At 37.7% G+C, this 26,868-nt stretch overlaps 2 protein-coding genes across 2 annotated transcripts in view; one reads left to right on the forward strand and one right to left on the reverse strand.

Moving 5' to 3' along the window:
• Window positions 1–6,129: 6,129 nt before the first annotated feature.
• Window positions 6,130–16,226, reverse strand: TSPAN19 (tetraspanin 19). The gene is made up of 8 exons (XM_075155650.1): window positions 15,852–16,226; window positions 15,685–15,757; window positions 14,488–14,618; window positions 13,125–13,199; window positions 11,191–11,301; window positions 8,429–8,572; window positions 7,006–7,089; window positions 6,130–6,453 (listed from the first exon to the last, which is right to left on the reverse strand). Exons 1-8 carry the CDS (start codon window positions 15,915–15,917, stop codon window positions 6,379–6,381), a joined length of 759 nt encoding a protein of 252 aa, XP_075011751.1. The 5' UTR covers window positions 15,918–16,226; the 3' UTR covers window positions 6,130–6,378.
• Window positions 16,227–19,556: 3,330 nt separating this feature from the next.
• Window positions 19,557–26,868, forward strand: part of LRRIQ1 (leucine rich repeats and IQ motif containing 1) — a 115,680-nt gene continuing 108,368 nt past the window's right edge. Inside the window, exons 1-6 of the mRNA XM_075150621.1 lie at window positions 19,557–19,735; window positions 20,435–20,597; window positions 21,815–21,926; window positions 22,911–23,005; window positions 24,169–24,274; window positions 24,979–25,208. Coding sequence (XP_075006722.1) covers window positions 20,469–20,597; window positions 21,815–21,926; window positions 22,911–23,005; window positions 24,169–24,274; window positions 24,979–25,208 — 672 coding nt within the window. The 5' untranslated portion in view covers window positions 19,557–19,735; window positions 20,435–20,468. The remainder of the gene's footprint in view (window positions 19,736–20,434; window positions 20,598–21,814; window positions 21,927–22,910; window positions 23,006–24,168; window positions 24,275–24,978; window positions 25,209–26,868) is intronic.

Genomic DNA, 26,868 nt, shown 5'->3' on the forward strand with positions numbered 1-26,868 from the left:
GCTTAACCATTGTGCATCCAGGCACCTAACATGGTGGGGCAGATACAAAGAAAGCAAGAGGGAGCCTTATTTTAGCATAGGGGTTAGGACACTCCGTGTACAAATGGGTAGAACTAAAATTCCAACACCTGAAGTGTATATATATTTTACACTGGACCAAAAAAACCATATATTGGCCAAAAAACCCCAATAAACAAAAAAACAAACACCAAAACAAACAAACCAACCAAACCAAACCAACCAACCAAAAAAAACCCAAAATACACAAACCCAACAAAAAAAACCCCTAAACATATCACTTCTTTTTGTAGGATTATGTTTTACACCAGTCAGGGCTTTAGACCAGTTCCCCACAAAGCTGCATGGGTACTAGAGCCAGTGCCCAGCCAGGGATGGGAGCAAGGCTAAGAACATGAAGACAGTGGGACCATCTCTTTAGCAGCAGAGTGTTTTTCGGCCACGTGAAAGCAACTATGTAACCACACCATTTGTTTCCTCTCTTTACTGATTTGTATAGAGAATTTATGCAGTTATGATTTCCTCCTGCACTCTCACACTAATAATCCCTTTGGGGACATCTCCTAATTTTGGTGTTACAACTTCTAAATAAGCTGAACTGGATTCACTCATTACCTTACTGAGCTTTAACACAGCTGCCATGAGTTGTTTCCCACGGCAGTCCTTTGAAGCACACTGTCTCTGAACACCATTTTCTCTGACAGTGCAGTGCCACACAGCTATCACCTTCAAACTTATTCAATATGTTTTAAAGTGTGGACTATGCATAAGGTGTGTACATTATGGCATTCTGTAAATCTTGTGTTTATTTTTCTATGTCCTGTATAATTCTTAAGCTCCCTGTGTCCTCTAGTGTCTACCTATCAGCATTGCACAAATTGACAAACAAATACTTGTTTCCATTTTCTTATCTCAAAACATTAAAAAAAGATTTAACTTTCCATCCTATAGATTTTCTCTTCTATTCTTTCTTATTCCTTTTTTACTAACTACTATATTACTAATGATGTTTTTACAATTATTCTTGTTAAGCACCAGCAGCATGTGTGGCAGTATTGCTGATTTTATATATAATCTTCTTGCACACACACATATGTCTATTATCTAATTATCTGTGTGCTTACTGGAGATTTTAGCAGCCAGTATGTACATTTTATTGTGAATGTTGATGACAGGTCTTGGTAGGTATTGTGCAGTATTTTCTTACATACTGAAGCATATTCTCCTCTCACTTGAGCATGCCAAACTGTCACTAAGGACAATAGGAGCTGCTTCTATTCAGCCTAAAATAATATTTGGGTACAGACCACAGTACCTTTTTACAGAATTTGGATTTTATCTTACTGTGGAAAGCCAGTATGTGAGCACATAATTGACAACTGTTTTATAATACAGACACATTAGGAACAAATTCAGATTCCACATGTGACTTTATTCAGGGCCTTCTGAATTCTTGACTATATAATATTAAAGTGGGATCCAATTAATCTAGTGTTAACCATTTCAAGTTGTAGAAACTATAAGCTAGTGCAACTAGGCTCCCACTCAAACCAGAAAAATAAAGATACTTCTAGAGGATATCATTCTGTAATACCTACCTAGGAAAAGTAAGAGGAATTACTCTACAGGAGTCCCTTACTCTCCACATGCGCTAGCACACTTGTGCAGCTTTTACATGGCTGCATTTACCCAGATAATCCCATCCTTAATATCCTTTTAAAACAGGGGGAGTGCATAAGCAATTATTTTAAGTGTAACAAACCAGTGAAACATGAATAGGTTTTTATTAGATTTGGATGCGATTTACTGCACTAGTCTAGTGAAGAACCATCCCACGTGGCCTGAATAGAAGTATTTGTGTATCTGCAGAAGCTACTTCACACTGACTGAAGTATTCTGTATTTCTGAAAATGTAGCTCTTGGAGGAAAGGAGGCACCCCCTTGCCAACTTGACTTGATATCTCAGGAAAAATACACAGAGCTTTGCCTTTGAAGGGCTGACAAGCCAGTTGAGAGTTTATGGGCAAGGATCAGAGGACAAACCAAAGGAGGTGATGTCATAGTAGGTATCTACCAGAGACTGCTTGATCAAGAAGGTGAAGTCCACAAAGTCTTCTTTAGGTAACTGGAGGAGGAAGCCTCAGGATTGCTGGCCCCTGCACTCAGGACAACCGCCTGACATCTGCTAGAAGGGCAATATGGCTTGGCACAAGCAACAGAGATTTCTGGTGTGTGTTGATGATACTGGGTTGATGCAGGTGATCAACAATCCAGTTAGAGAAGATGATCTGCCGGTTCTGTTACTCACAAACAAGGAGGATCTGGTTGGAAATGCAAAAATCAAGGGTCTCATCTGCAATGACCATGAGACTGTGGACTTCAAAATCCTAAAATAAGTGAGCAAGTGGTTGCTCGGGTATTTGCTTGGCAGGATCATATGTGAGACTACCACGAAGAGCAAAGGGGCCCCAAAGAGCTGGCTGATTTGCTAGGACGACCTCCTCAGAGTGCAAGAACTATCCATGCTGACGTGCAGGAAGTTGAGCAAGCGTGGCAGAAGGCTAGTATGGATAACGGTCAATTGGTCTCAAACACAAGCCTGGGATAACTGGGTACTGGTCTCAAATACTGTCATGGTTTAACCTGGCAGGCAGCCAAATACCACGCAGCCGCTCACTCACTCCCCCCGCCGGTGGGGCGGGGAGAGAATCGGAAGGGTGAGAGTGAGAAAAACTCGTTGGTTGAGATAAAGACAGTTTAATAGAACAGAAAAGGGAAAATAATAATAATAATGATAGAATATACAAAATGAGTGATGCACAATGCAATTGCTCACCACCCACGTTGACTGATAACCAAGTAGCGGTTGGTACTTCCTGGATCACACCTACCATTCGTATACTGAGCATGACGTCACATGGTATGGAATACCCCATTAGCCAGCTGGGCTGGCTGTCCTAGTTATGTTCCCTCCCATCTTGTGTACCTAGCTCAGTCAGTAGGCACGGGAGCTGTCCTTGGACTAGGAGGGTACTTAGCAACAACTGAAAACATCAGTGTGTTATCAACATTCTCCTCATACTAAATCCAAAACACAGCACTAGGAAGAAATTTAACCCTATCCCAGTCGAAACCAGGACAAATACATAAAGGAAGTATACCTTCCTGGCCACCCAAGAGGAAAAGAGAGACACTGCCCAAGCATGCAGGGATGGATGCAGGAAAGCCAGTGCTCAGCTGGAGTTGAAACTATTGAGGAATGTGAAGGGTGGCAAGAAAGGCTTCTGTAAGCAGACGGGCAGCAAAAGTAAGTGTAAGAAAAATGTGGACCCATTGCTCAATGGGGTAGAGGATCTAGTGATAAAGGACATGGAAAGGCTGAAGTACTCTGTATTTACAGGCAATGTTTGTCCTCAGGAATCTCAGGTCCTTGAGCCTAGTAGGAGGGTCTTGAGGGAGAGAAGAATAACCCATGGTACAGGAAGCTAGAGTGCTTCAACAAGTTGGACATTCACAAGTCCATGGGTCCATATTGACCTGGCTGATATCACTAAGGAGCCACCTTCTATCAACTTCAAAAGGTTATGGCATTTGGGGGAGATTCCTGATAGCTGCAGAGAAACAAACATCACACCCATCTTCAAAAAGGACAAGAAGGAGGGTATGGAGAACTGCAGGGTGGTCAGCCTCACCTTACACTCTTGGAATATTATGGGAGAAATCCTCCTGGAAACTCTTTCCAAGCACATGAAGAACTCCAGTCATTGGAAACAGCCAGCTTGGCTTTGCCAAGGGCAAATCATGTCTGACCATGCTTGATTACCTTCTATGATGAGATGATTGGCTTAGTAGGAGTAGTTGAAAGAGTAATGACCACTAAGTACCTTAACAAGGCCTTCGGCATCGTCTCCCATAATATCTTTATAGCCAAAGTGGTGATACATGGACAGGATAAGAGGACTACTGGGAGGAAAATTGGCTTAAATGATTGTGATCAGCAGTATAAAGCTGAGGTAGTGGCTGGTTAATTATATCGCCCCTCAAGGATCAAGACTGGGGGCAATTCTCTTAATAACCTGAGTGATGGGATGAACTGCACCTTCAGCAGCTCTGCAAATTATAGCAACTTGTAGGAAGAACAGTCAATGATCTGGAGGGCAGAGCTGCTATTCAGAGGGACCTTGACAAGCTGGAGAAATGGGCTGACAGGGAACTCATAAAATTCAGTAAAGACATCTGGGATGAAATAACCCCATGCAGCAGTACGGGTTGCATGAGGGCCAAATGGAGAGAAAGCACATTTGCAGAAAGTAACTGGGGCTCCTGGTAGAAAACAAATTGAACATGAGTCAGCAGTGTGCCCTCGCAGCAGAGAAGGGCAGCTGATCCTGGGCTGTACTACCAGGCTGAGGGAAATGATTGTTGTTCTCTTGTGAGACCGTATCTCAAGCACTGTATCCCATCCTGTGCTCCCCAGTACTAGAAAGACATTGGCATACTGCAGCAGTTCCAGCAGAGGAACCCCAAAATAGCGGTCCAGAGCACATGACATAGGAGAAGAGGCTGAGAGAAATGGGTTTGCTCTGCTTGGAAGAAAGAAGCCTAAGGGGAGATCTTAATGCTGGCTTCAACTACATATTGAGATGGAGTGGAAAAGATGGAGCCAACTCTTCTCAGAGGTGCACAGTGGTAGTTGAAGAGGCAAAGGGCACAAGCTGTGACATGGGAAGTTCCAGTCAGATGTAAGGAAAAAGATTCTCACTGTGAGGGTGGTCAAACACTGGAACAGGTTGCCCAGGGAGATTGTGGAGATATTCAACGGTCACCTGGACACAACCTTGAACAACCTGATCTAAGTGGACCTGTTTTGAGCAGGGGACTGGACTATGTAGTCCCCAAATGTCCATTTGAGCCTATATTACTGTATGGTTCTATGATTCTGTATTTAGTTTCCATGTTGGATATTAGATGCATGGAAAAAAGTAAATGCAAAGTAGTTGTTCTATCCTGCTCGGTATCACAGACCTATTCAATGAAATGGATCTACTTTCTAATGAAAAAGTAGCTTCTGTCATTTTACCAGATTGTTGGGATTTTTAAACGTAATGTTTATTTCAGTTAAGTTAGGTTATCTTTATATTTTAGAATTATATTTATGAACTAAAATTCATATTCTTGATCTTAATTTTCTGAAGTACTCTGTAAATTGCAAAATGAAGATTACTGAAAAAAACTATTGTTTATTTATTTATTATTATTTAACATCCTCCTCAGATTGTATTCTTAGACTGAATTACATCAGTAATAAGATTAAAGCCTCTTAAACTATCACAGACATCAAGGTAACAGGTATCTTCCATTCTTAATGCAGATAAACCTTTGAGTGGGATGAATGACTTCATTGTTGTGTTCCTTAGATTTTTGCTGGTGACAGAACAAAAAATACAAGTTTGGAATTCAGATTCTGTTCCAAGCATGCCATTCACCTCTGAATTGACATATTTCTTTTATTTGAAGTTCTCTAAATAAGAAATTCATCCTGTGGCAGACACTTGAAATGGAAATTTTTTAGACTAAATAAAAAGAAGTTACCAAATTTATAAGCATCAGGAAATGTATTACTGAAATGGGAAGTTTTAGACAAAAAATAATTAACAACGCTACCACCTACACTTGTAATACCATGCCTTCCTCTGTCTTCCTCAAGATATTCCAGGTCACCTCACTGCTCAGAGGACAAAGAATGTTTTAGGGTTTCAAGCTTACTCCACCTAAACCACTGAAGCCATTTGATTAAATGAATGGTAAGAGCCATTCAGTAAGAATGAAAGATGTCTACTGCAACACTTCTTGGAAAAGAGCTGATAGAAGTCCAATATTTATAAGACTGAGTGGAATTTTTGGAGATTAAATAGCACAGCAGACAGGGACAAAACAGAGAAGGACTGGAAGGAAAAGTAAAGGTCTAAAGAAGTATCAGCAAGGTTTAGTAAATGTATTTCTCGACTGAATCTGATAAAGGGTTCCTTCTGTTTCAAAGTGAGGTATACTATACAGTACTTTTTACAACACTCTGAACAAGTTGTTCCGGAGACTCAGGAAGCTAATATTCAGGTTACCAGGAAGTTTTATTAACCAGCTAGTAAATGGCATAGTACTTCAGACTTTAGACACATAATTTTGTAGCATACTGCCATATCCATAGCCATGAACAATAAACAAACATATTAAAGCCCAAATGTTAATATCCTAGTGATTACAATATGTAGAGCCCGATCCAAACTTTAGTGGAAGTAATTTCGTTGACTGTCACAGGCACGGATCAGATAATTTTTGCACCGCAGCAATGCTCAGAAGAGTTCATGATTCATTTGGCCAAACATTATTCTTTCTGATGTTCCTAAATAGCTGACCAGTTAGTGTGATCAAAAATATCTGAGAAAGGAAAAAAGGTGAGTTAAAAACAACAAAGAATGTGTTGATACTCACTCATGATGGGGTCAATCTGACTGTTAACCTGGCTCCTATGAAGGATAACACAGAAGGAGAACGATTACGACGTGCCTGAAGATACAAGCTGAATTCTCTGCTCTACCACAGGTTTGCTGTGTGGCCTCCAGCAAGTCACTTGGGCCCACATCCATGTTTGATTTAGCATATTCATGCGCTAGGTTCCGTACAAATAGAGGACAAAAGAGGTCTTTTGCTCCACAGATTTTACATTCTCTTTAACTGCTTCCTGTCCTTGCAATGCTCTTTGCTTTCACAAGTCAGGTCAAACATTTCATTCAACAAACTTTGCACACCAACATCTGTGACGGTGCTTGAATATATGGGAATTTATTGGTAAACATTGCTTGATCTTACTTCTAATTAAAATTGATGGAAAGCTTTACAAAATTTTGGAGAGCGTGCCAAAGCCAAATGGCTCTGAATTGATCTTTACCCCCAGCAGAATATCAATATTTTGGTTAAAAGTACTCTTACCTGTATAATTAGCAGGCTGATAGTAATTGCAGTTAAGATCAAAACATTGTTTTCAAACCACGTATTTAAATATTCTTCACATCCCTAAGCAAGTACAGATGAACAGATTTCAAGAAAAATAATTTCCGCTTTTAAATTCATATTGCATCTTTGTAAGAACATACTTTTAGAATATATAGAATAGAACTTTCTGCATGTTATGATGGGTTCTGATATTTACTTGCCAGAAAACTAATACATCAGTAATGTGTACTGCGGAGAGTTAGCTATAACATTTTAAAAATTATCTGAACTAAACAGATTGTTCTTAAGTAAATCTTATATTTTTGTATGGAAATGTTCTAGAGCTTGTGACTTAATCAAAAGGGAATTTGCTTTTGTGTGAGTATAACTGAGAGACTACCTTACAAGTAAATGCTTGAAAGAGTATTTTCAAGTTTTCACTGATTCTCATACATTACGCATCTTGAAATGGATGTGCATATTTTCCAGATTACAGTCTATTGGTATTATATTGCTTTTTAAAAGAAATTATAAATTATTACATAGCTTAAAATAGCTATAAATATAATAAAACATAAATAAATGCTTTCTGTATTTTGAAGTGATCTTTTAATAATGGCAAGGGTTTGTAGAAACAGGGAACAATTCCAAACCAATGAGGAAGACAATACCAGATGCTATTTGACAACATCCTTTCTATTATTTACTGTCCTGCATTGTCAAGAAAAAACCTTTGCCCACTGAATTTTTGTTCTCATTGGATAGCCCTATTAACACTGGAGGGTTTATAGAAGTGCATAATATGTATAGCTTTGCTCCAGTTTTCTATTATCAGGTGATGATATCTGATGGTCCTATGCAAGCTGGTCCCTTAATATTAAGACATGTAAATGCTAACATGAACTGGTCTCAGGAAACACATCTCATATATCAATGCCTTGCTCATTCCTCTTATCTTGTAAAGTATTGAAGATGCTATGGAAATAGATAATACACACAGGTGGAGACGTTGCTAACATTCTCTATAGTAATTGAATAGTAATTACTAGTGAAATGAATAGTAATTACTAGTGAAAAATGTACTGTATACTTTTCATATACTGTCACTTTCCATTGTCATCATTGATTTGCACAGCATGAATTTTTAAATGCCAAGATGCTTACTAGTTCTTAAACCACTACTAAATATCCCTGTGATATTCATCTGTGATATTCACAACTCCTGTTTTCTTGAAATATCCTTAATTTAGAACTGCCTACATGACTGACACCTCACTTCAGAGTGACCAAAGACAAAACAATGAATATTATTAATACTTTGGCATTTGTAAGCCAAGTCTTGGTGGAAAACATATTTTGTATATTTTTTCCAAAAACCATTTAGTAGCAAAAGTTACATTCTTCAAGACTTTTTTCTTACCATACTGTATGTTGAATCCCTTGGGACATCACAAAACCATTTCTTCAGACTAGATTTTATGCATGAACAGGGGATCTGAGTACTATTTTCCTTGTTTTTATTCCTTTCCCACTGTGTAACATTGTATCTTCCACAGCATTCCATCTAGAATAGAAATGCTGTAACTTGTAACTCCATTCCCGCAGAGGAATTTCCACCCCAGCCAGTGCTAGCTATTTGATTTAATTGATAAAATCAGCTAGGTAGATAGTTTCCCTCTGTATTCAGTAGAGAGAGGTTTCTGCAGGGGATGTTTCACCCTTGTGGATGTATAATTTCCCATGATACGCACTGGATAGTACAGGTTTAAGAAGGACATGATATTAAAATATACTTTTGAAAGGAACTTTCTTTTAGACTCTAAATTATTCTAGAACACATGTAAATAATAATAAAAAATTACAAACACAAATTAAAGCAAAACATTTTGACTATCCCCCTTAACCTTCCAAAGTAAGTTCAGTCTAGAAATTGTGTGTAAGCAGCAAGCTATATTAAGGACGTGCTCACTGTGAGGCATAACAAAAAGAAGAAAGAAAACAATACATTATTGGAATCAACATAATAAATGCTGTTTCATAATGAATACAGTAAATGAGTACAGATTTTATAAAACATATTTTAATAAATAAAATTAAAAACACAGACACTGTTTTACTCTGATCTAGGAACTTAAATAAGGACCAGATTTTGAAAACTTTTTTAGTTATTCCTTTGTCACTTCTAATGTCGTATTTGCAAAAATTCTCCACCCTTAGCCTGAGGAGATCTTTAGAAAGTTTCCCTATTCCAATTTGTGTTTTAGCAGCAATTGATCTCTTGTGAACACATAACTCAAACTCAAAGCACAAAGCAAATACCGTGCCCTGTTCAAATGGATTGTCAGCTAGCTCTTCCCAATAATCTATTTCAATACCAGTAACACAAAACCAAACCAAGCCATCAAACAGCTTGGAGAACAGAATTCTTGTCATGTAGGAAATTCAAGCAGTTTTTCATTCTGAATCAGGACGAAACTTCAGAAATAGCTGTTTTGGGTTTTTTTCTGTGGGACGAAGAGTCTGCCATATTTTGGCTAAACAAAAGCATCTCATTTTGGTGTTTTGAAGAGTCAATCCAAAATATACCGCTTCTAAATTGTGAAAAATTAGATAATTTAGCCAAAACTGTCCTTTGTCTGTAAAAACATTTAATTTCAGTAACCCTGTAAGTTCAGTTAAAAAAACCACCTGCTTTAAGCAGTACATTAAATTTTACCACAAATATATAAAAATCTAGTTCTTCTCTAATACTATTCATGATCTTAGGCTTTTTATTTTTCTCATGGCAGATGCCAATGATATTGAAAAGAGCTGGAAGCATGTAACACAAGACTTGGGGATGGCAATTTTCATTCAAAAGTGTGATTACAATCCACCTTGGCAGATTTAATATAATTTTATCTGGCTTAGGTACCAACAGCAAAATATCCACAGGTCTTTGAGATACAATTTAAACATGCCCACCAGAGTAGGTCGTGGGTAGGTAGCTTTGCTGAAATCTGTGCTCCCACAACAGCTCAGAGAAACTGAGCTCAAGTATACCAGGACATAGTCTAGCCACACCATTGACATAAAGAGGTCACCACTAATCACTAGAGAAGTCATAAATGCAATGAGAGAAGACTGGATTTTCAAAGAACAGAGTTTAAATATACATTACAAATGCATTTGTAATCTTCAGTCTAGACATACATGCTTTGTGAGTTATCTGGAATCATAAACCATCATCTTCAACATTTGTCAAGAATTCTCACCGCTTCAAAAAGTCATACTAAAGGACTCACAGCTGGTCTATAGAAGCATATTAAACCATATTAAACTGTTAAGCTGTAGTGTTTGTAATTAAAAGCTCATGATGCAGAATTAATTTGAAGGGCCACTGGTCAAAAACATTGCTAACAACTTCCAAAATAATTGATCCCATACAAATGATGCTTTAAAAGACTTTTCTGAAAAAGGAAACAAATTACATGTTGCCAGGCCACAAAAATTATGATGATTAATAATTATGTGTGCTGAAAGTATCGATTCACAAGTTCATTTGAGGCTTTAAGTGTTATTTCTGAGAGAGTCTCAGTGCAATACCTATTAAAATGCTCTCACAGTAGAAGCTCTGCTTTGACTTCATAGCATCTCTGCTTGTCCATGGTTCAGGTCAGTCTTGAGACCTAAGCAGACCACATGTTTTATCATATCTAGCACTGTTGAAGATATTAGGAAACCCATTGTTTTTTCAGCTGCAGTAAACTTCAGTGACCAGTACTGTCTGCTCCTACACACATTGACAAGTCCTTCAAAAGCCTAATCTCATCCACAATAATCCTTACAACAGTAAGGAATCTGCCCACCCACATCAGATACTAGCAGCAGATCTTGAAAAATTAATCCTTTACTAAAGGTGTTGGTTTTTTAAACTAAGTTCCTTATTACAAAGGATCCCTGGCTTTTAACATGGAAATGTTAAAAAATCCCCTCCAGCTTGAGTATGCAATGAAGTGTAAAACTCATTCCATCTTTGACTGAACATTTCAAGGCGTTTTCAAACTTTCACACTTTTGTCCCCACATTCACAGATGAGAAGCACTGGCAATTCATTATACTCAAATTGAAACTAAAACTATAAAAATGTTTTGGTTGATGCAGTATTTTTGGTGGTGATATTTTGTGGGGTTTTTTTCTTACATTGTGCTGCACAGCATTCAGAATGTTCCACACAGGTTCCTGCTCAGCCAGACTCTCGTTCCCGTATTCAGAAATAACTTCGTCAATTCTGTTGTTCCATTGATTGTGGACCTGTTCATAAATATTTATAGCATTTGATATATGCATATTGATAAGAGTGTGGATGGATAGTACAGTCCTTGATCTTTTATTGATATTCAGGTTTCTTCAAGGGTTACTTGCAAGCAGCAGCATCCTAATCAATTTGCCAAATGTGATCTAAGACATGTCATAGCCATTGCACTAATGGGAAAGTTGAAAGCAAGAAAGGAAGATAAATGAAGTGACCCAAATCACTATACATAGCACAGGCAGTCACAAGGTGATTAGCCCAAATGGAGCCAGAAGAACCAGGGAACATAGTTTAGATGCACCTGATCTGTCGTGAAATACTAAATCCTATCTCTCATACTTATTTTTAATAAGCACAGCACCATATAATAATAAGCACAAAACCAAAATTGATTCTACACCTAACATGACACAAACTTGTGTGAGCACCACATAATTTGTCCAGGACATGTAGTGCTTTGGCCTAGGGGAGCTAGCAGCTCATGTTGGACCTAGATTAGGCATCTTTGCAGAGACTGTTGAAATACACCTTCAACAGTAATTGAAGTGGACAAGCTGATCACAAAGAGTGTGATTATAGAGAGTGTAGCAGGGAATACATGCAGAGGAGAACTCCTACGCCACTGAAAAGTTTCATTACAAAACAAGAAAAAAATGAGGCTTCTCCAACTTATTCCCCCTTGCTACAGCCATCTTAAAAACAAAATTCAAAAGTTTGCACAGTGAATGATGATGTTACCATCATTTATTATACTTCAGCAACACTTAATTAAGGTTGAGATCAAGTGCAATTACAGTTGATATAAAATAAATTTAACTGCAATCTTTCAACCAATTTTCCTAGCACAAATATCTGACTCCACAATGCATCATTCCTGACAGTTCAAATCTTTCAATATGTAAAACCATCATATAAAACTCCATCATTATAAATTAACATTTAATGAATAAATTTTGATGATACAGATTCACTTTGATGGAGTAAAACTAATTTATTTGTGGTGTACCCTGTCTGAATAGCAGCAGGATTTGGTGAACTGTATGAACCTTATGAGACCAGGGTCATGGGAGGTTTTCTCAAACCACAGATTTTGGAATTATGGAATAGGGAGGCGGCCAGACCAGTATGGATTCAGTACAGATTACCTTCCATATAATACTGTGAGGAGTGCTCAAGCTATTGGAGTTGCTATACGTAGAAAAATAAATGACTGAATAAAGTTTCAAAGCAGTACAGTTACTAGCGCCAACACCTCTGTTGGTATTTATTGTTGCTTCCTGTTGTTAAAAGCAAAGATACATATTCCTTATATTAGATCTCCACTTGGACCTAAAATACAGGCTCAAACAATAAAATTAGTAATTCATTAGCATATTTTGCATGCCATGATACCAATGACTCCTACTATCAATGCTACAGCAGATGTTATCGCCTGCTAGCAGACACAGGTCAGCATCTAATGCTTTCTCCTACCTCTGCTGATGTCCAGGAAAGAGGGACTTTCTGGGTCATCCCTCAAAAAGGAATAAAGCTGTCCCTTACCCTGTTGATTCCACATTCCTGAACAGGAAGAGTATGTTTTGTTTCAGAGGAGAAACTGGAAATATATTTCCATGCACTCTCCTTTACAGCTATTGAACCATGCTGAATTCCTCAGATTGTTTTCCACATCTTCTGCTATGCCTGGTTGATATGTAGAATACTCAAGTTCAAACAAATGGTGATACAGCATACAGTGAGAACTGACTATTAGAATTTTTTTAGTTAATTGCAAGGAACTATTTTGAAATTATCATCAGTCTCACATAATTTATTTACATACCTCTTCTTTCTTCACGAATATCAGCACCGATATTGCCATCTGGGTAACAAACAACAGGATCTGAAAACTCATATACTGAAAAAAAACCCAAATTAGGTATAAACAAAACATTGAACAAGTGAGCAATGTAATAAAAAATTCCAGAAGCTCACGTATAATCCTTCATGACTATTATTTAGAGTCATTCCAACAAAAATAAGAAATATTTTTTCCTGCAAACCCTCAGAAAGTGACATCGTAGTCTAAAAGGCAGGCTTCAGGCAAAGCACAACTCACTGTTTTGGGCTTAAAGACAAAGCCATAACTTTCTTGGAAATGAAGAACAAAAGCTGTTGTTAAGCAGCTGAGCTCCACTGAAGAAAACTCTTATTTCATTGTTTCCTGTTTGAATTATCATGGTACCTAAACTTTACACCTAGTCAAGGACTCCTTTGAGCTATAAGATGCACAAACAAAAAAAAAAAGATAGTTGATTTTGTTCATTTTCAGTGAGACCAAATTTTCACCCACAGTATATAGACATTGTGATATTAGATACTTCCATGGAAGTTGGAAATGAGACACTTCTTTCTCTTTCATCATCTAATAAATTGTGAGGTAAACGCGACATGCCTAGGGCAGTAGCAGGAAGAAAGAAAGAACAAGATTCCTGGTTATAGCACTTGGGCTCCTCTCACTGCTGTGCCAGTTGATATTTGTAGTGCTTAACAAATGAATCAGTAGAACAGTTCTCTGTTCAGCCTTCACATAGTCTAAAACAGATCGCTCAAAAAGGGTGACAATAGACAAAGGAAAAAATGTAAACAAAGTGATCATAAGAATGTATAGTTACAGTGTAATTTTTCAGAAATCAAAGTGTTCTTCCCTTAAAAAGGGAATGGTATATAAATATGGAGTATCTAGGTAGGTCTACATAAGTAACAGCTTTTTAATCATACTCTCCGTTTCGATATTGTAGCCATACTGTAGCTACTTGTGCCTTCAACCTGCAATAATTTGTGGCAGGCTTTTCTTTATTTCTTCAGCACACACTAAGGATGTGAGCACATACTGAGAGATAGTTACTCTGCATAATTTCAATACTAAATTAATTTTAAACCTCTAAGTGAATACATACAGTGGTTAAAATCTTTGCTGCATCGAACTGCGCGTGTTTTTTCATTGAAAACATTCATGCAGTGATATGGAAGGATCTTCAGTTTTGTTCAGATTTCATTTGAGCCAGGACGATCTAAAAATATCTATCAGTAGATTTGTTAAGCACTGTATGCGGAAATCACAACATCAAGACAGGATCACAGTTTCCATGCACACAAAACTCCTTTTCATTTTACGAGAAGGTTGGAGTCTGATTTACACTTACTGTAACTAGTAGACATTTGATTTCCTTAACACTTCCAAGGAATCCCACGGCTGATGTAAAAGTAATAATAGATCCAATTCCAAGTAACATGCAAGAAATATATGTCACCAGCTGGTTCTCGCCTGAAGAAACTGTAACACGATGCATTCATAGTGTCACTTCTCTTTTTTTTTTGAGACTTCCACTTACAAAACTTATTCCAGAAAAACAATCAAATCTTTGCAATGCCATTACTGAAAGGATGGAAATAGTAGAATGATAAAAAGGTATTATTATTACTTATGCTATCTACAGTCACAGAAAGAAAGATACCTATTTTCATAAATTCAGAGGATGGTAACAACATATGAGATGTAAACAAAACATACTCAGTTGAACAATGCGAACCACTCACAATGAAATCAGAGAACAATTACAAGTTTACAGAAATTTTGTTTGCCAAAAAATAGTAACACGCGTACAAATCCTACGTAGACATAGATATAGTTCTCATTAAATCCAGACTCAGATTCAGTGATATCCTCTCTCTTTGTTACTGGGCACTTTCCCCTTTCCACTTTAACCATTTTTGCATAGATATGGAAAGTAGCAGGGGTTTTCATTACTTCCATCTCAAATGCTTCATCCCAGAATTACTGTATTGGATGATTCCCATCCCACCAGTTGGGAACTGATGCTCCTTGGTGCAGACAAGGCAGACAACTCTTTAAGAGCACAGATGATATTTCGTGACCCAAAACTTACTTCTCTGTGAAACAATTTGACAGATGCTCTGGGAAAAAGGAGTATTTATATGGAGAGGCCCAAGCTCCAACTTGTGTTTCTTCCACCCAAATATCCCCTTAAAGGACCTATAATCTTGTCAAATGCAGGCCAAATGCAGTCTGGTAAATTATATAAAGAAAAGATCAATAGAGTTGATTTATATTTCAGTGATTCATCTATAAGCCGTACACCAAGAGAAATAAATAAATTGTATAAATTATAATTATATATAAATTGTAGATATACTGATATATATTTTCTCCTATTTTGATAATCATACTGTCTAATGATGGAAAATACACACAACACAAAAAAATAACCTATGCATTTCAATCCAATACTGCCACCTTGTGAAAAAAAAATTCTATAGCTGTTTCTGCTGATTTATCTTGCAATCATTTGAAACAAAAGAAAAATTCTATTTATACTCACATAACACACTGAATAAATTGTTTCTGTCAAAGAAAAGCCACAGGCCAAATGTCAAAAGCATAAGACCCAAAGCCTGAAAAAAAAGGAGGATTATTGTTTTAATTCAAAACATTTTTAAAAAATTAATTTGAAGCTGCTAAATAAGAAAAAGAAAACAGAATTTTTACCAAGAAAATTCCATTGAAGACATTTAAGTAGTACTTCTGTACTAGTATTTTATCCATTATTTTCATTCTTCAGTTTTCAGTTTTGAATCACAGCTGAAAATATAATCATATATTCAGTTCAAAATGAAACAGATATAACTAAGCCTATCAATAACAATGGGATTTATTTTCTTCAGATAATGTTTTACGAATTTAAACGGTCACCTGATACATTGAACAAAAAATATTGGCAACAGCAGAAGCATCAAGATGGTGTCTGGTCTCAATTGCCTCTAATGTTATATTGTACACATGTATTTTTTTGTTTAGCTTTTTTTTCTTCTAACTACTAAAGACATTTGGAGGCAGCATATATGTAGGAAAATTTGTATCGCAGAGATGGCAAGAGTTACATAACCTGGCATACACTTGTCCTTATATTCTTCAATACTCTTAGTTTACTAATTATTAAGGATACCAGCTGAAATGAAGAGGGAGAATCATAGTAAAGAGCCCTCCTTTGTCTACACGACCTGATGCAATTTTTGTTGAAAATAGCAGATACAGTCTAATGATTTCAGCGTGATCCAGCACACAGTTCGAGCAAAGCCATGAGAGCTGTCAAACAGCGCTACCAACTGTCTTGTACTAAACTCTGGAGTACGCTTTACACTTTTGAAGTGAATCTCCTAGTCACCCCCACTTACCTTTTTCCTCCATTTTTTGTTGCGGAATATAACAGGATGTGGAAAGTTGGATTCCTTTCAAATGAAACTAAATCAAGAGATGCACTTCATGGGTCATCAACGGCAAGTGGGCACTCAGCCAACGGAAGGGCAAGCAGAGACCCTGCCCATAGCAACTGCCCATGAAATACACACAAAGTGTGCGTTACAACCTGAGTACCAAAGGTATCGCCCTTGCAAACGCTTGCAAACCTCAACAGAACCGCAGTGAAGTCACAGGGGCATTCACAACTTGAGCATAGTTTAGCATATTTCAGCAAGGAAGACCCTTAGCACTGTAAACTCTCTGATGAAAAACTTACTTTTTATGTATCATTATTATTATTATTATTACCATTATTGGATACCATATCTTATGGACCTATCAAGATATTTGCACAGAGTGAAACTCATACATTTGTCCCCCACCTCATGTTCCCTTTCACCTGACTTGCCTCTTCTGTAAACATACTCTGGCATTTTGGTCTGCCTGGCTTTGTGGTACAAGCTGAAAGGAGTCCAAGAGCAGTGTCAGAAGATGGTTTCGGCGATGGCAGCCGACTGCAGTTGTCCTACACTTCTCACGTGTAAAGCAGGCACGCATACAAACATGCACTGATGCGTGATCATAACCAGCATAGCCATACTCTTCAAGAAGTATTTTCTAATGCAAAGGGATTTATTTGAAAGGAATTGTTCTTGTCTTCTGTCAGAATTACTACAGACTGATTACAATAAGAAGTCATGTCTTCTGTTATTTGTAAAACAGAAAAAAAATGACAAAGATGAAGCCGCTGCGGTCAAAAAATATCTTGCGTTAACAACTTATTTTACATACAAAACATATGTTACATATGTATCAAATTTGTTGATTAGAAGAAAAGACTCAGCAAACACAAGCTTTGCCTGCCTTGTCAAGATCCTCATTGCCTGGATTATAAAACTTCTGTTGCTAAACCACAGAATGAAGAAAGCTATAAGCTTCTCAAACTAACTCCGCAGTGGCTTTGGGTCAATAATGCACTGTGTAAACGTATGGATTGTATTAGATAACTGGTTTTGCACTTTCCGTGAAGAAGATCCACTACTTTTAAGAGTAATTAAACTTCATCAGAATTTTCAAAACCAGAATGTATTCAAACATTGGTGCGATGCACTGTTCTAGTGAAAAACCCTGAACGGTTACATATTTCACTTGAAAACTGGCATCTGCAATAGTTCTGTTGTAATAACTATGCGGTTTCAATGCTTTATTTTGAGCCATAATAATAATAATAATAATAATAATAATAATAATAATAATAATAATAATAATTCAGTTTATCTTATCTGAAAAATAGAAATATTACCTTTATAAAATGATGTACATTTTGAATTACATTGTTACTTCACAAGAAAATCCTTACCAGCTCTGAATATTTCCATCCTACCTTAAAGAGCACAGTCTCATAATGATACCTTTCTTCCTGAAGCCCAACTTAACCACATCCTTACAACAGAGAAATTTTCTTCTGTTGATCGGCCCTGACTTCCTGGTTACAGGCGACAGGCCTACAGAAACATCTTTTATATTGCCAAAGTTGTTTGCTAAATGCGTGACACGGTGCCCATGGTCTTCAGTCACCATGATCACAGCGTAACTCGCATTACAAAACACGTATCAAGTGCACATTCAACTCAGTGCTTGAAGACTTGACCACATTGAAAATTTCACTGGTTACATGATTCTGTAAAGTACGAGACATGGCAGAGTGGATTTCAAATGGATGATTTTCCATTGTTTTAAGATTTAAATGTCTTACTCATCCATAACACCAGTGAGAAAATGGTAAACGGTTGCCCTTGAATGCAGTACTTTGCGGTTAACAACCATAAGTCTTTCGGGAAGGTACTCAGTTTACTTTAAAGATGGTAGGAGATGGGAAAAAACCCTACTACCCTTGGCAGATCCTTCCTATTGCTCACAAAAGTACTCGTTTTCTATGTAAAGCCTGTCTTTACATTTCAGTTCTTATTTTTCTATTACACCTGTCTTTGCACCTTGGTATTCCTAAGCAGATTTTAGGGACAGATGCATTCCCTATAAATATCATTACACACCAAAATTATATTGTCTGCACTGTCCCTGCCCCGTATCATTTTTGCTGGACTGAATTGTGTGGAGTCTTTAACTCTCCGCCTGGACATTTTCTCCAGTTCTCAAATAATTTGCATGCGCCTTTCTCTGATCTTCTTTTCTGAACCATTATTTTTTGTTCCCGCAGGCAGTGGGGCATGCCGAGCTGCTGGTTCCCGGGAGCCCTCGGGCCTCACCTGGCTGACCACCCCGGAGCTCCGGACCCCAGGCCTGGCCTGGCTGACCACCCCCGAGCCCCGGCCCCCAGGCCTGGCCTGGCTGACCCCCCCTGAGCCCCGGCCCCCAGGCCTCGCCTGGCTGACCACCCCCGAGCCCCGGCCCCCAGGCCTCGCCTGGCTGACCACCCCGGAGCCCCGGACCCCGGACCTGGCCTGGCTGACCACCCCGGAGCCCCGGCCCCCCGGGCCCCGCCGCTGGTGCCAGCCGCTGCCGCCGCCCTCCCACGCCAGCGGGCCGTCGGCCTTCCCAAGCCACGGCAGGGCCCCAATGTGCGACCGCAGAAGGGGTGCCTGGCAGGTTTTCATTCCTCTGGAGTTCTCTCGGCACACAGGAAGCAAAACCACGGCATTTTCATCCGCCTTTTCTACACTTTGTCATTAGTCTGCTTTTAATTTTTTTTTTCGAGTAATTGCTGAACAATTTTTTCTGAAAACGAAATTTCAGTCCATTACTTAAAAAAACAAACAAACAAACAAACAAACAAAACTCCAAAACCACAGAAAAAAGGGCTGCGAGGTGTTTCCTCCCACGCTGACGATCGCGGCGCAGCGGCTTTCCGAGAGGCGTCGCCACCCGCCCCACCGGGCGCGAAACGCCAACTGGTCGCGAAGTTTGGATCCTCCCGCCTGCCTTCCGAGCCGCTGCTTCCCGTTGCCGTGGTGACGCTCCCGCTTTAACAGCGCGGTGACGGGGCTCTCGCCGTCCCCGCGGAGGGCCTGACCGGGGGCGGTTGGGGGCTGCGGGGTTTCAGGGCGAAGGGGCGGTCGGTCTCCGGAGGCGGCCAGGAAGGCGGGGGCTCCGGTAGGAGCTCGGCTGAACGAGAAGTGAGTAGCTACACGGAATAGATCGCGGAGACCGGAGGGCTGTGGGCGTCCTGAGGTGCGCACTACAGCCCCCAGCATGCAAAGGGGCGGCTCAGCAGGTCTGGGCTGCCTCCCCTGTCCTCTAATTGGGGCGAGGGGAGAGGAGAAGGGTGCAGGTTGCGGAGGGAGGGGGTGATGGTGAGGAACCGCTGCCCCTCCTGCCTGGATCCATCTACAAGTCTTGTACTTCTGTGGGTTAGGCCATTTCTCACCACTTTCTCTGTATCATTACAACTTCATTGAGTACTTTCTGGATTCGTAGTCTTATTTTGTAATTGTTAATATGTATTTATTGTTTGAAGCTTTTTTTTTTCCTTTGCAGCTATTAGGTCTGGGAAAAAAAAACGTGGTGAGGCTTAGGTCGTAGCGCTGGTACTGTCCACAAGGAGTAGACAGCAGGCAGAGGTTTTTAATATTGAAATTTGGTAGCACTTGCAAAATTTAGAGGGGTAGAGTGAGGGGGGATTCTCTTATCACTAACGTTTTTCTTATTTTTTGCATGTTGGTATGGAGTGAGGTGTTCAGAACAAACTTCTGCTGTTCCTTTTCATGCTTTAAGCCAACTGTTCAATAAATACATCTGAATAAACTTATGCTAAATGAGCGCCCTCTTTATTTTGGTTCATGCAGTGCTGACAGTTAAATGTTTTCTTTCTGTAGCTTTGAAAGCAGATAAGAAGCTGTGGAAAGTAAAATGTCAGAAGATATTGAAGGAATTGAAAAAGAAATAGAAATTGAATTAAACAGAATCAGTGTTTCTTCCTTTGAAGCAGATGATCCTGTCACAGAGGTATCAGACGAATCTTTGAGTGACAGTGAGACAGTAAGTATTCAATAAGCTAAAACTGCATCTGTTTCTCCTTGAAAGTAGTATGGGTATTGGAAAGCCTATCTGATGAATGAACTTTTTCCTGACATACCTAACCTGAGGATTTCTTCTGAAAAGTAGTCTCAGTAGTATTGCTTCATTAAAAATGTAACCTCCAGTGGTGACAAGACAATAAAAGAGATGAATATCAGCATTCTGCTTAAGTGAGAAAATCAGGTAATGATTGTAGATAATGATTTGTTTTAGAATCCTCTGAAGCTGGAAGATTTTATTAAAGCTAACAAGGTAGATTAAATCTGGATAAATAAGCCAATGATTCTTCATTTAAATCTGTATTTAAATCTTACAAGAGACTATCTTATGTTTGAAGACTTCCTGATATTAATTTCATATAAATTGGTGCTTCAGGTTCTCTTTTTTGGACGATTTCTTATTTTGGGGAAAGATTTTCCTCTGAAATCCAATCAATTATTTGGGTCCTCTTCAGTTATTTTAGTCTTTCAGACGCGTAGCAACAGGATTGGTCTATAGGATATTAGGGTAGATGATATTGGTCATATGTTACCATAAATCATGTTTGATATGACATAAAGATAGGCAAAGGCATCAGTGATAATTATTTATGCACTCACATGCTGAACGCCAGCAATGTTTACCGCAATTTACGCATCTGAGAGAAGTCACTCCATTTTCCCAAATGCAGTAAAAGACAGTCTTTTGAATAAAAAGTATCTATGTAGTAAAGAAATTTGAAGCATCTGATTTACATGGATACTTTAAACATTAGTAAATTTAAAATTAATTTATTTTTTAATGAGTCTGAACATTTTTAAGAAAAAGATCCTGTGCATCATTGTTAATTTTTGTCTTAGCCTTTTTCTTAATTTCTTGGTCCAACACAATTATAAAGAAATGTTAATTGAAACATGTTTCTGAAGATAGTGGAAGATAAGTTACCAAAATGTGTTCCGATCAAAATTTAGTTAGAATGTAATTAGAAATGAGAATTATTAGTTGTTCAGTGGGTGATAAGACAATGGGAAGAGTGTAGGAATTGGGAACAATTTTGGTAGCAATTGCTACTAAATCTCCATCAGTGCTTTATAGGTGAAGCCAAAATGAGTCTTTATTCTTGCATGTCAAGTATTTACCTCTGGTCGTGGCTGTGAAATGAAAATGTAGAATTTATGTTAAACATCGTGTTTTTCTAGGTTTCAGATGACTTGCCAGAATCAGTGCTCTCCTATTTAAACTTTATAAGGAGCAGAAATCAAGATGCTGAAAAGCTTATACTGCAAGACTTAGAAGATGAAGAAATTACAAGTAAGCAGGGATCACAGTTAGAATGTTTATGCACCTCGTATTGCCAGTGGTAGTCTAACAATCATCAGTAAAACAATGCAAACTTTTAAGTAGAGCAAGCAGTGAAACCTATTGCATCAGCTTCTGAATGCATGCTGAAAATCTCTAGGAATAAAACCACACAATGCTGTCTTCTAGGATAAACATCTGAGTAAGAATTGAGTTTTTCTAAAAATTCATTTGATGCTAAACCATCGATCAAGGCAAGTTGCAGGATCATTCTCTGAAACAGGACCTGAGCCAGACTCTTCATGAGAATCTAAAATGAAATCACTAGGAGCTGAAGTTACAATTGAACCTCATAGGATATGTTTGAAGTCTGTCTTTGGAGATATCCAAGCTAGCATTAAATGAAATGCGCTTGTAATTGGGAACAATATAGCTGTGTCAGCTGTATGACTGAAGCCAAGCTCATAGTTTATATGCCAGAGAGCTGGCATTGTCTGTTCCATTCCAGTTTTTCACATCATCTTGGGTTTCACATCCATTTAGTGTAACGGTCTTTGTGAACAAAAGTTCAATATTGTCTATACATTTTGATATTTGAGGAAGGTTTCTTTTTATCCTTTTTTTGTAATGGACACTTTTTTTTTCATTATTTTTGTAGTTCTTTGTCAGTTTTTGTCCTATCTGATAGAAGTTCTACTGTATTTTTCTACACAGAAAATGTTCTGCTGTGGAATTCTCTTTCGTATTTGCTGTCACTGGATTCTTACAATATCATTGTGTGTGTTCCAGTTACGCATATTTACTGCTTTTAATGTAGATAAATGACTCCTATATATATTTGAGTAAAATGGGGAGGAGGGTTTAAGAGTTTTAAAGGAAAAAAATGCTTTATTTTAGTTTAAAGAAATATAGTAGCTAAGCAGTATAGAGCAGAACTGAGTACTGGTAAGGGATTTTCTCTCTGTGTACTAAATTATACATTTATTTCTTCTTTAGGTAATGTTAATGGAGTAGTTTCTTGCCATGCTTCAGATTACTTGGCAGAATTGGCTTCTGAATATAATGAAGATCCAGAACAATTTAAAAAAAGGGTATTCTCTATTTAAACCATATTTATAGTGAACAAAATTCTATTAAGTAATGTAGATAACTTACACTTGCTTTGTTGGCCTCCTAAGGAGACCTATAGATGTGTTCAGTTTTGTTTCTGTCAGATTATCCATAAGGTATTAAGATGAGTTTGTGTATGCCGTTCTTTAGAACTGGGACATCAGCTGTAATACACCATGTCTATAAGTTTTACAATTTGGAATAAATTCTTTGTATCAGTAGTTGAGATGCTGAGCACAAAAATCAACAAAATTAAACAAAACTGAATAATCCTTTATTGTTAATTATTTGCAAAATATTATCTCAATAGGATGATAACACTTTTAAACTTCTATAACATTATTCTTTTTATGATGATCAGGAGAATGTGCTACTATTAATCTTGCTCCTAGTGTATTCCATTATTTTATAGAGAATGTAAACATAATAATGTCTGTAACTTTCAAAGACAAATCAAGAGTTATAAACCTGGGTTCTTTTATATTTTTATAGGATTTGACTGAATAACTTGCTGGAATTCTTAGAAAAACATAAACCTGTATTTAATTTAATCACTTTTAATTTGTCGCCTGGATTTTATTAGTGAGCACTTTTGCAGACATGATTTTTCTCAGAAGACCATTGTTTAGAACAGCACAATTACTTTATGTGACTTCAGCTGCATTACAAATATTAATATATGCCCCAACCATGTGATGAACAGATGATAAATGAGCAGGAATAGGTTACTTCTTGCCAATAAAGAACAATGAAAGAAATATAACAATCTTCATGCCCATAGCATTATTTTCAATGTGCATAACAGTATTAATGCATAAATATAGTGCTTAGTTCCACAGAAAGTAAAACAAATTCTAAATGCAAAACATTCATTTTTCCAAGTCAAAATGTAAAATATATTAAAAAACCACATAGAAATAATATGTATTTTGGGAAATACTCCAATATTTATTACTCTGGAAAACAATATTTTGACTGATACGTTTGCATTTTTCAATGTCTAAGGATTTTAGTCACTAATAAATTTTGTATTATTGTACTTGTCATATGATGAAAAGCTTATCCTTGTTCTGGAAGATTTTTATAATGTTCTGCTTTTAAATTTTGTTTCTTGTTTCTTAATGACAATATTAAACTATATTAGGTACTATTTGAAATTGAAAATGAAGACTTGCAGATTGCTACAACACCTAGTTATGATAGTCAGTCCACCAGTGATGCAGTGGTCGCTGATGACCATTTTATTACAGGTAAGCACATGCATTAGTCCTTTGGTTGAGTTGATCTTTAGCGTCATATCACTATTTCCTGCTTTTGTGTTTTCATGAGTTTCATAACATTCTTTGTAAAGAATTACATGTTACAGTACGCAATAGATTTTGATATTTCATGAATGGGACATGAGCAAATGCCTATGCTTTTATCTCATTTCAGGATCACAAAATTATCCTAGTCTTTAATGTCTTGATAGAAACTTGTTTCAAAAAATCCTACTCAAAAATGATTTAAATAATTATGAATACAAATGGAAGCCAGATTGTAGGCACTAAGCAGGTTGTGCTTTGGCCACAACTTCTTTTTTTTTTATAGTGACGTTGGCTGGGAATGTTTCCCTTTGCCATGGCCTTGCATGTTTTGGGGTAGAGTGCATCAGTTATAAAACCCCTGCTGGTAGCCACAGAAGACATTAATCCTGAAACCAAAGTGTAATCCTGAAATATACATTGGTAGAATTAGCATGACTGTAGCAGAGTCACTAAGTGTGTGTCATGATAAGAAGACATCTCTGATAGAAGAGACTCGCGTTATAGTTCTGATTTCCTTGGGGATATATATTGCTGGCTGTATTAGCACAGAATCCTTTTCTTGTCGATACTTTAAGACTGTTTAATGTCCCCCAATGCTTATTAGGAAATTAAATAAAAGGTTTGCTTGGTTGATTACAAATTTGTAGCTGATGTTGAAATGAGCATAAGCCTTACTCATTGTGAAGTAGAAGAAAAGTGCAGACAAGAATTTGAGCAGTGGGAGAAAAGACAAAAGGAACTTGAAGATGAGGAGAAGAAAAAGTGGAAAGCTGAGAGGGAAGCAGAGGAAAAACAGAATGAAGAGGAACACGCAAGAAGGGTGCAGCGTCTGGAGGAATTTGAGGCTGAAAGAATAAAGTTAGAGCTTCTTCATAAGGTAATTAATGATATTGAAGCCAATCTGTTCCCATCTAGACTATCTGAATTCAAGATCTGATGTGAAAAAGAGAGTACTATCCCAAACTGTATGACTGTCTAAACTCTGTCTACTTGTGATACCAAATTTAGATGTAAGACATATTTAAGTACGATCCATTGGGTTTTATGCATTTACTGTTTTGATCAACAGTGAATGAATTTGTTATGCTAAATGTTAAATTATTCTTTAGGCTTTGCCCTTACTAAGTTTTTATATTATGACACCAGCCACAGTACCAGAAATGAGAGTTGTGCTAAATTACTCACAAATGAAAAATGATCATTGTGCCTTAATAGAAAATACTTACTTACTTTAGACCTCCCATCCCAATTTTAAAGTTAGATGAAAAATCACAGGTGAGGTAGTCTGAACCAAAATCATTCCATTCAGAAATGCTGGTGCTGTGCTTCATCTGGGTAAACATTACAATACTGCTTTTTTCTTGTCTGTATCTGGGAGACTGAGTCAGGCTTAATCTACCAAGTCCTGCCACAACAGAACATGACTCCGTATGTTGACTGGTTGCATTCTCAAGAGTCTCTAGCCGTGTTTTGCTATAGTGCATACTGAAGGATAAAATTTGATAACTCTTCACAAAGGAGCATAAGAATGTGAAAAAATGTAACCCTTATACTTGTGGAGCCGCAATATTTTATTATTTAGCCTAAATATTTCTGTTTTGGGAGATGCATTAACACTACATATTCAGTTAACTAATTTGTAGCTTTCTGAAGAGGTGAGCATCTTGGTCCCAGCAAGGTAGTTCAAGTCACCAAAATTGAGGAAAGGCTTAGTAAGTGAAAAGACCTTTGATCGCTGAAGGCTAGTTCAGTGTCGAGATAGCTCCCTTTTCAATAGGCCACAAAATTGATTAGGCTTCTTCTGCTCTTTGATGTCATAATCATTTTTGGGTGTAGAATGGCTTTCTTTCTCTAGAAAACGTGGGGCATGTTCCCATTTGGACACTTTTGTAGTGCTGTCACTAGCACACTCTTTGTGGAGGTGACAGATAGACACTAATTTCCCCTGTTACAGAAGGATCTAGACTTCTAGTTTCCTGTTGCCTGAACAGCATGCTTCTGAACATGCATGAAAAGCAGTGCTTAGGCACCTGGGAGACTTTGTGCAAGTTGGAAGTGCTGGTTTGTTTATACTGTTTCCTTCATATACTGCTGTGTATTTAATTTGGCTGCTACTGGTTTATCTTGGTTCCACCAGGAGTTAGGTGGTTCTGGATCAGCCTCTGGTTTTTAGAGGTACTTACTGTCTGCTAATTTTCAGTCAGATGTAACTCCAGATCATTTGCATTTTTTTTTCTGATTGAGAATATGTTGGGGTAAGGGGAAAATGCTATTTATTTGCAAATACTGAGAAAATAGACTTGAACTTTCATTTTCTGTTGCGAAACAATTTCAGTGAAAAAAATGTCTTTATTGAACAAAATTCCTCTTTGAAAGATTATATGATTATCAGTAACATACCAGTGCAATTAAAGGGGGACTGTTCATGTTACTTTCAGAGCTTTTGTTTCTGTTATGTTGCTATTATCTACCTGAAGTTTGAATGTTGGTTTCATAAGTGTAGTTTTCATCTTCATTAGTTATACAGAATTTGGAGA

Source organism: Calonectris borealis, chromosome 1 (assembly GCF_964195595.1).
Source record: "Calonectris borealis chromosome 1, bCalBor7.hap1.2, whole genome shotgun sequence".
Classification (NCBI taxonomy): domain Eukaryota; kingdom Metazoa; phylum Chordata; class Aves; order Procellariiformes; family Procellariidae; genus Calonectris; species Calonectris borealis.